This window comes from Leucoraja erinacea, chromosome 20 (assembly GCF_028641065.1).
Source record: "Leucoraja erinacea ecotype New England chromosome 20, Leri_hhj_1, whole genome shotgun sequence".
Lineage (NCBI taxonomy): Eukaryota > Metazoa > Chordata > Chondrichthyes > Rajiformes > Rajidae > Leucoraja > Leucoraja erinaceus.
This window is the reverse complement of record NC_073396.1, coordinates 1,157,393-1,172,769: the sequence shown is the minus strand read 5'-3', so window position 1 is coordinate 1,172,769 and position 15,377 is coordinate 1,157,393. Positions and strand designations below refer to the sequence as shown.

Here is a 15,377-nt window from a genome sequence, read left to right as displayed (position 1 = left end):
AAAAACTAAGTTAGTAAGCAGTCTGAACGCAGAAAAACAAATTAGGGGAAGGTTGCATTTTGAAAGTTAAAGCTGCTTTGCAAAGTACAAGGCTGTAACAGATGTAGATTAAAACAATGCAACATGTTTGTTTCATTTAATTTTATTTGTCCTCTATTCAGAAATACAGATAATATGTAAATGCCAAAAGGCACAAAATGATACATTAATTTTTTATGTTTCTAGATTCCAATAGTTTAGTTAAACAGCACGGTACACTAAAATACAATATTTATATTGGTAAATATATGATGTCATGGGATAAATCAAACTGATCATTAAAGAGTTGGAAATTAAGGCACTGAAGAATAAAAATTATTCTTCACAGAAGTCAGGAACTCAAAGACATGGCAACATCTTAAGTTATTTTGCAGTGAAACACGGCAGCAGGTTCAGACTCCCCCCTACATATGAATACCATGGACAATGAAATGCAGGGGGGTTCCCAATATCACCCATCAACGGGTCTTAGAACTCCCAGATTAAACTGCTGTGAATCAATATTCCCTCCTTTATGCTGACTGAATTATTTGATCCTACACGTTCTGTATTAGTTGTTTGAAAGGAGGTGGCAGCATAAAATGTAACATGGCCATAGATGGGAAAAGTGATATCAGCAGCAGAAATGTTGACATCAAGAGCCGATCTCTTTAAAGCTCAATCCCCTTTCACCTGGTTATCTAGGTTAACTTCAGATACTGTTGGGGACAATAGCAAACAACTGCCAAGACATGACATTCAACTCACGCCAGCTCTAATGTGCTTCCATCAGCCAATACACAGAAAGCTTCTAGGAAAATAGTAGATTCACAGGAATCTACAATATAAAAACCCAAATTATGTGTGAAACCATAAAATGAAAACTGGTGGGCAAGGTTTTACAAAATGTCCGGTGGCATTTATCACCAGACTGGTCAATTAGTTGTATGCTGTGTGGTCAGTTCCCTGACAGTCAGGAATAAGCAGTGTCAAATCAATGTAGGTATCATCAGAAGGCACTGCATCTTTCAAAAGGGTGAACCTCCAGAAGTTCAGACAGCAACTCCACATGCTGCTAACACCACATCATCAATGTAGGTGTGATGATTATCTCCACTGCAACCACGTACATTGTGCATTGAGGAGAGGGAATAGCGTAGTGCTTTTAACCTGTGAGTAACTAGTTTGGAGGGAAGTGGGCAGAAGTGGATATCACACAGACCAGGCAATCAATATTGCAAGACCACTCTCCCTTAACATGATTACGCCCATAATTAACAAACAAGATTCTCTACCAAAGAAATTCAACAATTCTACAACTAAAATGTATATAACTTGCAGGGCAGTGCAGTTTAAAATAAAGTTCCATTGCATTGCTGCCTTGGTAAGGAAGTGTGGTTTTTAATATAATAGTTTTGGGGGACTATACTGTTGAAAACTCCACATGTACATTCACTGGCCAAGTCACCTCAATAGAAAACATGCACAGTATGAGTGATGTTCAAACTATCAGCCAACTGCTTCATTGTTGCAGCCTTTGTAGAAATATTACCATCGATCCTGCCAGCAGTTGGTTGGTCTACACACTCAAGAGGTTTGCTCATACTTACTCGCCTTGTTAGGCGGCAGGATGGGATTGTTGGTGGTTGTTACGGGCTGACTATCTGTCCGGACCATGTTTCGTGTTTCGTTCCTGGCACCAGATGGGTGATGACCACCTCCACGGCCTGCTTCTTCTCATTCTTGGGAGGAATAGAACACACCTTGTACGAGACCTCGTCTCCTTCCATTGGCACATATTCCCCTTCAATACTGATGAGAAACAGAGTACAGTTAGCCAGCTGACAACATGGGGATTGACACAAAATGCTGGAGTAATCAGCGGGACAGGCAGCATCTCTGGAGAGAAGGAATGGGTGACGTTTCGGGTCGAGACCCTTCTTCAGATTGATCAAATCAGACCGATGCTCCTCTTTCCAACAAGATTTCTGCCTTCGGTGGTGGTCAACTCTGATGTCCAGGCCGCTGAGGATGTCCCCCAGCCCCGACATCGGCCTTACATCACCCCAGCGAGCGGGCCTGAACATCGGGCCGCCCGTAGCAGCGACTGCGGAGGGCTCGGGGAGGCCCCAACCACGGGCAAACATTGGGGAACATTAGATGAAGATGACTGACTTTGGTGCCTTCCCTCACAGTAGGAAACTTTGATTCTGCTGTGTGGGGATGTTTTTATGTTAAACTCTATTGTGTGTTGTGTTCTTTACTTTTATTGTATGGTAATCACATTTCACAGTGCCATCTGGAACATGTGACAAATAAATGTATCTTGTATCTTCTCTCTCCAACATGGGGAGGTCTAGAATACCCAAATCCACCTATTTCACAAATACAATGTTATTCAAAAATGCACAAAATCTAATTTCCATGAAAGAACAAAAATTGACATTCAAATAATATGTATATATAAAATGTTTATTCATATTTGAATAAATTGTGTATTCAAATATTCTCAAGGTGGTCTGGTATTATTTTCACAGCCACAAAGTATCAAAACATTAGCAGTCATCTACAACTAACTTGCATTTCTTCACAAATGTTCTGTTTTTCATGGACATCAGTATCACAACAGTTCAACACAAGGAGTTTGCAGGGGGGTTTATTATGCTCGCTTTCAAATCACTTAGAATTGTTATCCCAGCCAAAAGGTTCTGAGACAACCTCAGAGGTTGGCAATCAGTTTGGGAAATGGAGCAACACGGAAATACAGATGCAGGTTTACAAAATGGATGTGTTGTGCTGCATCAACACCAAACCAGTGGTCAAATCATTGCGCAAGTCATCATGCGTGGCTTCTAATACCATACACCCAGATTTGAATAAATAAGCTTAAGTTGGTTCTCTGTCATAAAAATGTGAAGTTGAGTGTCATCTTAGTCAGTTTACAATGTAAATCAAGGTGTACAATAGGCTGGTAACTGTTCATTTCCATTGAGTGGCTTGGCCTTTGCTACAGTGATCCACACTTCCATTCCTTCCTTTTGGATGTGTAAACGACTGAAGGACTGCCACACAGTGAAAGGGGCAACTCAATCACCACATGCAAACAGAAAATAAAAACCTTTGTACATTTTTTGTTGCACAAAGTGCAACATCAAGAATTTCTACACTTTCTCCAGTCTAAGGGATACGAGTCTTTGCAATTAGGCAGCCGGAGGATTGTAGATGCTTATATCCAGTGTATTAATTGAGTAATGTATTTGGGTATGAAGGAAATGGAGGGACATGGGAAGAAACTGATCTCCTGAAACTGAATTGGCTCCTTGGGTTATTTCACTATTATTTGTGACTCATTTGCTTCCCTGAAAACCAGTTTCATAATACATAATCGCAAACTGAAAAATCTTTATTGTTCAATTGAAATGGGATCCAGTAAAGGTTGGTTATGTAACATACAGTAGTTATTCTACATTGCACAAGACCATTTAAATATGTATTTACTGCTGACTACACACTTCAACGGGCTTCCATTGCGGAACTTCTGGCATCATCCAACCTCAAATACATTGCACCACCGGCTGCACCACTTTGCAGCCCAAACTGTGAAACGTGTGAAAACTGTGAAATCTCCAAAAGTTAGAACTGCTTTCACTGCTATTCTTTCTTGGTCACAACTTCACAATCTCTGCTGTCTTTTCCTCAACCAAGTTTAAACAGTCTTTGTAACAGATATATTTGAAATGCTCTCATCAACATTGATCAAAATAAGAGCAAAGCATATTCACAATGAAATGAAAGGGGCTGTGATTTCAATCCGAGCCTTCAAACATGTCTATTTATCTAGTTTTACAATCAAGACAATATAATACCTCAATTGGACCTCTTTACCAATTTCAACAGCTTGGTACTCATACAATGCAGCAAGTCCACCTGTAAGTAGTCAGGCCCCCGTCCCATGGTTACTTAACCCAGTCTGCTGTCAAGATGAGGGTATAATTACATGGTCAACGGCCAAAATGCAGCTCGTCTAATATACCAAGCCAAATCATCTAAATTACTTTTTAATCTGGTTCTTGAAACAGGTGAATTTATTATGGGGAATAAGGAAATGGCATACGAGTTGAACAGGTACCTTGGTTCTGTCTTCACTAAGGAATACACCAACAATCTCCCAGATGTACTAGGGAACAGAGGACCCAGGGTGACAGAGAAACTGAAGGAAATTCACATTAGTCAGGAAATGGTGTTGGGTAGACTGATGGTTTGCATCCAAGGGTACTCATGGAGGTGGCTCTAGAAATCGTGGACACAATGGTGATCATTTTCCTATGTTCTATAGATTCTGGATCAGTTCCTGTGGATTGGACGGTAGCTAATGTTATCCCCCTTTTAAAAAAACGAGGGAGAGAGAAAGCAAGGAATTATAAACCAGTTAACCCGACATCGGTGGTGGGGAAGATGCTGGAGTCAATTATAAAAGATGAGATAGCCGCACATTTGGATAGCAGTAACAGGATCGATCCGAGTCAGCGTGGATTTACGAAGGGGAAATCATGTTTGACTAATCTTCTGGAATTTTTTGAGGATGTAACAAGTAAAATGGATAAGAGAGAGCCAGTGGATGTACTGTACCTGGACTTTGATAAGGTCCTACACAGGAGATTAGTGGGCAAAATTAGAGCACATGGTATTGGGGCAGGGTTTTGACATGGATAGAAAATTGATTGGCAGACAGGAAACAAAGAGTATCCACGGGTCCCTTTCAGAATAGCAGGCAGTGACTAGTGGGGTGCCGCAAGGCTTGGTTCTGGTACCATATTTACAATATACATTCATGATCCACTTTGGTGGCAAGAAAAGGAAGGCAGATTATTATCTGAATGGTGTCATATTAGGAAAAGGGGAGGTGCAATGAGACCTGGGTGTCTTTGTACATCAGTCACTGAAAGTATGCATGCAAGTATAGCAAGCAGTGAAGAAAGCTAATGGCACGTTGGCCTTCATAACGAGAGTATAGGAGCAAAGAGGTCCTTCTGCAGTTGTACACAGCCGTGGTGAGACCACATTCTTGCTATTGAGGGTGTACAGTGTAGGCTCACAAGGATAATTCCCGGGATGGCGGGAATGTCATATGATGAAAGAATGGAGTGACTGGGCTTGTATTCACTAGAATTTAGAAGGATGAGAGGGTATCTTATAGAAACATATAAAATTATTAAGGGATTGGACACACTAGATGCAGGAAATATGTTCGCGATGGGGGAGTTCAGAACAATTGGCCACAGTTTAAGAATAAGGGGTAGACCATTAAGAACTGAGATGAGGGAAAAACTTTTTCACACAGATGGTTGTGAATTTGTGGAATTCTCTGCCTCAGAAGGCAGTGGAGGCTGATTCACTGGATGCATTCAAAAGAGTGTTAAATAGAGCTCTTAGGGCTAGTAGAATCAAGGGATATGGGGAGAAGGTAGGAACGGGGTACAGATTGTGGATGATCAGCCATATTCACAATGAATGGCGGTGCTGGCTCGAAGGGCCGAATGGCCTATTCCTGCACCGATTGTCTATGTATCTATAAATAAAATAACAACTGCTTATGAAAGTGAGAAAAAAAAGTGTCTGAGTGTTGGAGAATTTTAAAACTCTTCAGGGTCAATGCCTTTATACAGTTTCACTGCCTATCCACCACGAGTCGGAGGAGCAGGTAAAATATATTTTAATTAACAGATCTTAACAATATTTGCCAGGTTTTTTAAGTATCCTGCAATGTAGACATAACATGTCAGCTAATTATTTGAAGATAAATATTTTCACAACTGGAAACATGGAAAATAGGTTCAGGAGGAGGCCATTTGGCCCTTCAAGCCTGTACCGCCATTCATTATGCCTGCCTTCTCCCCATATCCTCCGATTCCTCTAGCCCCTAGAGCTCCATCTAACTCTCTTTTAAATTCATCCAGTGAATTGGCCTCCACTACCTTCTGTGGCAGAGAACTCTGGGTGAAAAAGTTTTTTCACATATCAGTTTTAAATGGCCTCTCCTTTATTCTTAGATTGTGGCCCCTGGTTCTGGTCTCCCCTAATATTTGGACCATTTTTCCTGCATCTAGCTTGTCCAGTCTTTTTATAATTTAATACGTTTCAATGATATATCCTCTCATCCTTCCAAATTCCAGTGAATACAAGCCCATTCCTCCAATCTTTCCTCATATGACAGTCCCACTATCCCAGGGATTAATCTCGTGAACCTACGCTGTACTGCCTCATTAGCAAGGATGTCCTTCCTCGAATTAGGAGACCAAAACTGCACACAATACTCCAGATGTGGTCTCACCAGGTACAACTGCAAAAGGACCTCTTTACTCCTCTACTCAAATCCTCTCGTTATGTAAATCCTCTGTTTTTGTTCAATGATGGGAATTTTTAAATGAGAACAAGATGGAGCCCTGCTTCCCTCAAGTAATCAGTCTGAACAGATACACAACCTTGGAGAATTAACTGGAATTAGAACAATTAGTGTTACCCAAATAATATTCCCAACCGTAGTTCAGAAATGAATTATAAAAGATGATTGAACAGTTAAACATTAGTTTTAGGTCATCGTACAACTGAGTGACTGAGATGCACACATCAAGGTGGCCTGGTTACAATGTGTTCACCCAGCGGATAGTGTAAACCAGAGCTCTTTGCATGGCCAAGGCAATGCACCGCGGTACGCATACAGCACTTTACATGGTGCTAGTGGCTGCTGTATACAATCTCTTTTTGCGTTTTGGCTTACTGTCAAACAAAAATTGACACAAAATATCGGAGTAACTCAGCGTCTCTGGAGAGAAGGAATGGAGTGGCGACTCTTCTTCAGACAATACCCTGTCCCGCTGAGTTACTCCAGCATTTTGTGTCTATCTTTGGTCTAAACCAGCATCTGCAATCCCTTCCTATGTCACAAACAAAGCATTGGTTTACAAAACCAAAATCAGGTTTATGAACAAAAAATGACTGCAAAAATGCAAATATCCAACACAATATTTGATACACAATTCATGCTCAAGTAAAAGACTCAAGGTCACCATTCGAAGGTCAAATTGAATGATGTGGGGGAATAAAGAATATATTTTAATCTCAAACCTTAACGCAAGAATTCCTGATTTAGTAGTTTATAGTATAAAAAAATCATTTCAGATAACAATGATAAATAACATCTTGTAAATATAACTCTCCCCAACATTATGGACTGGTAGAGTTGCTGCCTTCCATCGCCAGAGACCCGGGTTTGAACATTATGCATTTAAAAGCATGGAGACGGGAAGCTATTTGAGCCTGCACATCATTCGCTTCACAAACCATAGGGGTCTGCATACAAACCAACATCTGAAAATCTAACCAACTGGTACCAAAGGATAGATGGTACCCGTTGCGGCCAGAACCACACCCTTAAGGCAAACTGCACATCCACCAAAATTGGACAATCTAAATTAAACAATCAATCGCCCTTCTGAGTAAAATGATTTAAAAAAACTGTTTATAAAAAGCAAAACATAATCGGGTATTTTACAAGATGCCATTATTCTCACAAGCAGAAAGGTTACCACAAAAAAATGTGGTAACCTTCCAAATATGGTATCTCATTCAGACATTTTCCCCTGGGATACAGCAGCATCATGTTTTAGTTTTTAGTCCTCATGGCCAGGACCGGCCACTGATCTAGAAATGCAACGAGGGAATTTAATTTTCAATGAAACGATTTAATTCAATTAATTTTAATCAACAGAAAAAAAATAGTATCAAAAATAGTAACCTGAAAGTGTCATGGGAACAAACACATCTACCATTCCTATCCTGTCTGTGACGGCACTCACTAATACAGCCGATTCCTTCCCACTCTATAAAATGGCCACTGAGCTATCTTCAAAGTCCAGTCAAACGCAGAGCTGAGTGGAGAGGAAATAGAGGAGACAGCAAGAGCAAGGAAAAAGGCAATCCCACTAATTGTGGCATAAATCTAGTTCACTGACAACTCATTCTGGAGCGTACTTCCTTTTCCCTAGCATTTATGTGTGCTGGTTTGTGAAAAGCAACTGCAGTTCATATGAAAGGAACAGCAGCGTACAATCAGGAACTCTATAGCCAGCAATCATATCTGTCAAAGAAAGTTCTCGACCCAAAAAGTCTCCATTCCTTCTCTCCAGAGATGCTACCTGACCTGCTGAATTACTCCAGCATTTTGTGTCTATCTTTGTCAAAGATAAAGCGGCCTCACTACCACAAGAATGCCAGGAAATAAAAAGATCATGCTCTTTTAGTTTAGTTACAGCACAGAAACAGGCTCTTCGATCCACTGGGTCCACACCAACCAGCGATCCCCACATATTTCTAACACAATCCTACACACACTAGGGACAATTTACACATGTACCAAACTAATTAACCTAAAAACCTGTACCTTTTTGAGTGTGGGAGGAAATCGATGATCTCGGAGAAAACCTGAACGGTCACAGGAAGAACGTGCAAACTCCTTACAGACAGCACACATACAGTGTCCTCTATAATGTTTGGGACAAAGACCCATCATTTATTTATTTGCTTCTGTACTCCACAATTTGAGATTTTTAATTAAAAAAATAACATCTGGTTAAAGTGACCATTGTCAGATTTTAATAAAAGCCATTTTTATACATTTTGGTTTCACCGTGTAGCAATTACAACAGTGTTTATACATCGACCCTAATTTCAGTGCACCATAATGTTTGGGACACAGCAATGTCATGTAAATGATAGAAGTCATGTTTAGTATTTTGTTGCATTTCCTTTGCATGCAATGACTGCTTGAAGTCTGTGATTCATGGACATCACCAGTTGCTGGGTGGCTTCGCTGGTGATGTTCTGCCAGGCCTGTATTGCAGCCATCTTTACCTTATGCTTGTTTTGGGGGCTAATCCCCTTCAGTTTTTTCTTTGGACTCCTTTGTTGCTTCAGCAGTATGTTTGGGATCATTATCTTGCTGTAGAATGAACCGCCGGCCAATGAGTTTTGAGGCATTTGTTTGAACTTGATCAGGTAGGATGTGTCCATACACTTCAGAATTCATTATGCTACTACCATCAACAGCTGTATCATCAATGAAGATAAGTGAGCCAGTACCTTCAGCAGCCATACATGCCCAGGCCATAACACCCCCACCACTGTGTTTCACAGATGAGGTGGTATGCTTTGGATCTTGGGCAGTTTCTTCTCTCCTCCATACTTTGCTCTTGCTATCACTCCGATAGAAGTTAGCCTTCATCTCATCTGTCCACAAGACATTTTTCCAGAACTGTGGTAGCTCTTTTAAGTACTTCTTGGCAAACTGTAACCATAGCAATTTCTTGGCAAACTTGGCATCTTGCAGTGTAGCCTCTGTATTTCAGTTCATGAAGTCTTCAGCAAACAGTGGTCATTGGCAAATCCACACCTGAAGAGTGTTTCTCATCTGTTTGGGGATTTTTCTTTCTTATAGAGAGAATTCTTCTGTAATCAGCTGTGGAGGTCTTCCTTGGCCTGCCAGTCCCTTTGCGATTTATAAGCTCACCAGTGCTCTCTTTCTTCTTAATGATGTTCCAAACGGTTGATTTTGGTAAGCCTAAGGTTTGGCTGATTTCTCTAACAGTTTTATTCTTATTTCTCACTCATAATGGCTTATTTGACTTAATTGCCACAACTTTGTTCCTCATGTTGATAAACAGCAATAAAAGTTTCCAAAGGTGATGGAAAGACTGGAGGAAAGACTAGGTGCTGCAAGCTCTCATATACTTGCATTAAGGAGGCAATGAAACACACCTGAACAATTACAAACTCCTGTGAAGCCATGTGTCCCAATCATTATGGTGCCCTGAAATGTGGGGGCTATGTTTCAGGGCACCATAATTTCTACATGGTGAAACCAAAATGTATAAAAATGGCCTTTATTAAAATCTGACAATGAGCACTTTAACCACATGCGATTTTTTAATATCATAAATCTCAAATTGTGGAGTACCGAGGCAAATAAATAAATAACGGGCCTTTGTCCCAAACATTATGGATGGCACTGTAAGCCAGGATCGAAGACGAGTCTCTGGCGGTGTAAGCGCTGTATGACAGCAACTCTACCAGTCCAAGAGCCAATAGAGCTTTAATGTCATGTGTCCCAGATAGGACAATGAAATTGCAAGTCCCGCTTTACATTTTGCTATCAATTTATATTTGCATGTCTATGATGGAGCCTTAAGCAACAACACTTCAAAGGAAATGCTGAACTGTTTTGCAAGGATACAGCTTTTATACGTTTCTGATTACATTTGTTTACCTTGCTATAATGTTATGACCCCACATCAACACACTATTGACTTACTCAGAGATGTGGACAAAGATCTCCGCCCCTCCGTCTGCAGGAACGATGAACCCATGGCCTTTTGAACGGGAAAAGCACTTACAGACACCTTTGTAAATGGGCCCTTCAGCTGCCCGAGCAGTTCTGGAACAAACCATTCAGAACAAAGTTAGTTCTTTAACTGAAGATAATCACATTTGTAAGAGAAAGAAATTGTGTTTCAATTGGAGGAGAAGAGCTCGGACCGCCGGCCCGCGGCCTACTTCTAACTGCAGGCGCGGCGGGGACTTACCGTCCGGAGCGGGATCCCTCGTCGGGGATCCCTGGAGAGGAGCTCCGACAGCCGACCGAGTCTGCACCGACCAGAGATCCAAGCACATTAACACTATCCTACACACACTAGGGACGATTTACATTTATATCAAGCCAATTAACCTACAACGCTGTATGTCTTTGGAATGTGGGAGGAAACCAAAGATCTCAGAGAAAATCCACGCAGGTCACAGGGAGAACATACAAACTCCTTGCAGACAGCACCTGTAGTCAGGATAGAACCCGAGTCTCTGGCGCTGTGAAACAGTAGCTCTAGTCCTGCACCACCATGCCGCCTTTATTTTAATAAAGATGGAATGCAAAACAGAGCTGCAAAAAGATTTGCATGATAACTGATCATGATCAGTGCAGGATCAGTGTAACATTTTGTACATATGATGAAGTTTTGTACTTACGCAGAAGTAGTTCTGGTCCTCCTTGTGGGTAAGGGGCTGGGAATGAGGAAACCTCTCATCGGTGATGGAGTACGCTCCCGTAGCTTGTTAATCTCGGGAAAGTGAAGATCTCCCGACGACAATGAGACTGGTACAGGCTGGGATGGTACGGAAGGCTGTGAAGGTGAGGACTGGAAAGCCATTTCCAAACAAAAAGCAGCAACAGTGGGTTTCAATTACAGGGAATTAATCTGAGGAAAATCAAAAGAAGGAAGGACAATTAAGAATGTTGGTTACATGTATCAGATTGATAAACATAGATATTACACACTTGTATATTGATTGACATGTCATGAGATGGTGCTCTTCTTTCCTTTGGATAAGCAATTTGCTTTCAAACTCTGAAAATATTGACTGGATAAACATGCAGGCAGCTGCCAAGAAGTTGTATATCATGTCAATAAACATAGAACACGAAACCAGGCACATTATAAATTCAATATGTTGGTTTACAAACCGAAACTCAATAAATGACTGAATTCCCAATGTTTGTAGATTCACATTTGAAAATTGATTTTAAAGCAAGTCAAAGTCACTAAATATATTAGGAAGCATTTGAATCAATATAAGCAGAAGGAACAAATACACAAATATACTATTTGCATTATACTGCACAGAGAGAGTGGATGTGGAAAGGATGTTTCCACTAGTGGGAGAATCCAGGACCAGAGGTCATAGCCTCAAAATTAAAGGACACCCGTTTAGAAAGGAGGTTAGAACTCCTTTAGTCAAAGGGTAGTTAATCTGTGGAACTCATTGCCACTGAGGGCTGTGGAGGCCAAGTCAGTGTTGGAGATAGACAAATTCTTGATTAGATCGGATGTCAAGGATTATGTGGAGAAGGCAGGAAAATAGGTTTGGGAGGCAGAGATCAGCCATAATTGAATGGCGGAGGAGACTCAATGGGCCGAATGGCCTAATTCTACTCCTGGAACTTGTGAACAATTTCTTCTACAATCAAACAAAATCGAGCACAATTTTAATTAAGCTTACTATGCAAGTCCACAAATAATCCTTTAATCACTGTTTTTCCACACATTCTGGCATCTCAGCATTAGGATACAGCTGTCATAGTTCATTAGGCCAGAGCTTTAAACACAAATTTCTTCAGCAAATTATCACACTGGCAGCATTCTTTGCTTTCACCAGTGCCCCACCCATGATTAGATGGCGTGCGAGCCACATACCGCCCTGCTGGAACCAACACCATTTTGACAGCACATCCAAATTCCTTGACACCATGTTACACCAGAACTTTGTCTATTTTTGTAAACTAGCATCTGCAGTTCCTTGGCTCTCACCGTTAATACGTTCAGTTTTTATGTGATCACAGCCTCAAAACCCAGCAACTTGCCACCTAAAGACACTTTGGAACCAACTTTTCCACAATGACAGGGAAATTGCGAGAGCCTCATTTGATATTTACGAGTCGTCCTTAAATACTGGAGAGGTGCTGGAAGACTGGAGGGTGGCAAATGTTGTGCCTCTTTTCAAGAAGGGCTGCAGGGAAAATGCTGGGAACTATAGGCCGATGAGCTTAACTTCTGTAGTTGGAAAGTTACTGGAGGGTATTCTGAGAAGTCCTCCTTTTTCCTCAGCTGAGGATTCCTCTCTGCAAGCAGTTAACAGGAACCATGACCAGGCCTATCCATTTCCTGTTCTTTTGGATATGGATAGGCCCGCCCATCCTCTGCTCCTCGCAGAACCACAATAGCTTCACTCATTGAGGCAAATTAAACAATGCAAAACACAGCAACCATCATCGGCTCTGACTTTCCTTCCATCGAGGGGATTTATTGCAGTCGCTGCCTCAAAAAGGCTGGCAGTATCATCGAGGACCCACACCACCCTGGCCACACACTCATCTCCCTGCTACCTTCAGGTAGAAGGTATAGGAGCCTGAAGACTGCAACAACCAGGTTCCGGAATAGCTACTTCCCCACAGCCATCAGGCTATTAATCCTGGCTCGGACAAAACTCTGATTATTAATAACCCATTATCTGTTATTTGCACTTTATCAGTTTATTTATTCATGTGTGTATATATTTATATTATGGTATATAGACACACTGATCTGTTTTGTAGTAAATGCCTACTATGTTCTGTGTGCTGAAGCAAAGCAAGAATTTCATTGTCCTATCGGGGACACATGACAATAAACCTACTTGATTTGACTTGACTTCCCCTCTCCTGCCCATATAACCCCCCTCTTCTTTCCCAATTACTCCCCCTCCCCTCTGTCCCATCTGGACTTGCACCTATATCTGGAGGAATTCAGCGGGTCAAAGAGCAGCTTTGAAGGGAAATGAACTGACAATGTTTCTGTACAAACAGGTTTGAGGAACGGCCCCAATACGTAATGTCAACTATCTGTTTCCCTCCACAGATGCTGCTTGACCCACTGAGTTCCTCCAGGACTGCTTATTTTGCTCAGATTCCCATGATCTGCAATCTATTGTGTATCTGTTAAACTTACTTGCTGGTTCTCAGTAGCCTAGCTGTTATAGATAGCTACAGTGCCCTCCGTAATGTTGGGGACAAAGACCCATCATTTATTTATTTGCCTCTGTACTCCACAATTTGAGATTTGTAATAGAAAAAATTCACATGTGGTTAAAGTGCACATTGTCAGATTTTAATAAAGGCCATTTTTATACATTTTGGTTTCACCATGTAGAAATTACAGGAGTGATTATACATAGTCCACGCAATTCCGGGCACCATAATGTTTGGGACACAGCAATGTCATGTAAATGAAAGTAGTCATGTTTAGTATTTTGTTGTACATCCTTTGCATGCAATGACTGCTTGAAGTCTGTGATTCACGGACATCACCAGTTGCTGAGTGTCTTCTCTGGTGATGCTCTGCCAGGCCTGTATTACAGCCATCTTTAGCTTATGCTTGTTTTGGGGGCTAGTCCGCTTCAGTTTTCTCTTCAGGATATAAAAGGCATGCTCAATTGGGTTCAGGTCGGGTGATTGACTTGGCCACTCAAGAATTGACCATTTTTTAGTTTTGAAAAACTCCTTTGTTGCTTTAGCAGTATGTTTGGGATCATTGCCGTGCTGTAGAATGAACCGTCCTCATTAGGATGTGTCTATACACTTCAGAATTAATTATGCTACTACCATCAGCAGTTGTATCATCAACAAAGATAATTGAGCCAGTACCTTCAGCAGCCATATATGCCCAGACCATAACACCCCACCACCATGTTTCACACACGAGGTGGTATGCTATGGATCTTGGGCAGGTCCTTCTCCCTTCCATACTTTGCTCTTGTCATCACTCTGATATAAGTTAATGTTTGTCTCATCTGTCCACAAGGCCTTTTTCCAGAACTGTGGTTGCTCCTTTAAGTACTTAACAAACTGTAACCTGGCCATCCTATCTTTGCGGCTAACCAGTAGTTTGCATCTTGCAGTGTAGCCTCTGTATTTCTGTTCATGAAGTCTTCTGCGGACAGTAGTCATTGACAAATCCACACCTGACTCCTGAAGAGTATTTCTCATCTGTCGGACAGGTGTTTGGGGATTTTTCGATATTATAATGAGAATTCTTCTGTCATCAGCTGCGGAGGTCTTCCTTGGCCTGCCAATCCCTTTGCGATTATAAGCTCACCAGAGCTCTCTTTCTTCTTAATGATGTTTCAAACAGTTGATTTTGGTAAGCCTAAGATTTGGCTGATATCTCTTAACAGTTTTATTCTTGTTTTTCTGTCTCATAATGGCTTATTTGACTTTCATTGGCACAACTTTGGTCCTCATGTTGATGATGGAAAGACTGGAGGAAAGACTAGTTGCTGCGAGCTCTCTTATACCTGCATTAAGGAGGCAATTACAAACACCTGTGAAGCCATGTGTCCCAAGCATTATGGTGCCCTGAAATGGGGGGACTATGTATAAACACAGCTGTAATTTCTACATGGTGAAACCAAAATGTAAAAATACCCTTTAATAAAATCTGACAATGTACACTTTAATCGCATGTGATTTTTTTTTTCTATTACAAATCTCAAAGTGTGGAGCACGGAGGCAAATAAATAAATGATGGGTCTTTGTTCCAAACATTATGGAGGGCACTATAAAAGTACATTTTAAAGTACAATATCTGAAAGAAATTTGGGCAGGTACATGGATAAAAAAGGTTTAGAGGGAAATTAATTTTGCCATTCATATTCAAACTCTTCCTTCATGAAGAAATGTTTTCGACAGAAGGCTAAAGAAAGAATGTCTGACTGAGAGG

The 15,377-nt window shown here is 41.1% G+C and overlaps 1 protein-coding gene across 1 annotated transcript in view; it reads right to left on the bottom strand.

Moving 5' to 3' along the window:
* Positions 1-126: 126 nt before the first annotated feature.
* Positions 127-15,377, bottom strand: part of carhsp1 (calcium regulated heat stable protein 1) — a 33,520-nt gene continuing 18,269 nt past the window's right edge. Inside the window, exons 2-4 of the mRNA XM_055650994.1 lie at positions 11,092-11,321; positions 10,385-10,507; positions 127-1,830 (exon numbers count right to left, since the gene is read on the bottom strand). Of these exons, the coding sequence (XP_055506969.1) occupies positions 1,668-1,830; positions 10,385-10,507; positions 11,092-11,273 (468 nt within the window). The 5' untranslated portion in view covers positions 11,274-11,321 and the 3' untranslated portion in view covers positions 127-1,667. The remainder of the gene's footprint in view (positions 1,831-10,384; positions 10,508-11,091; positions 11,322-15,377) is intronic.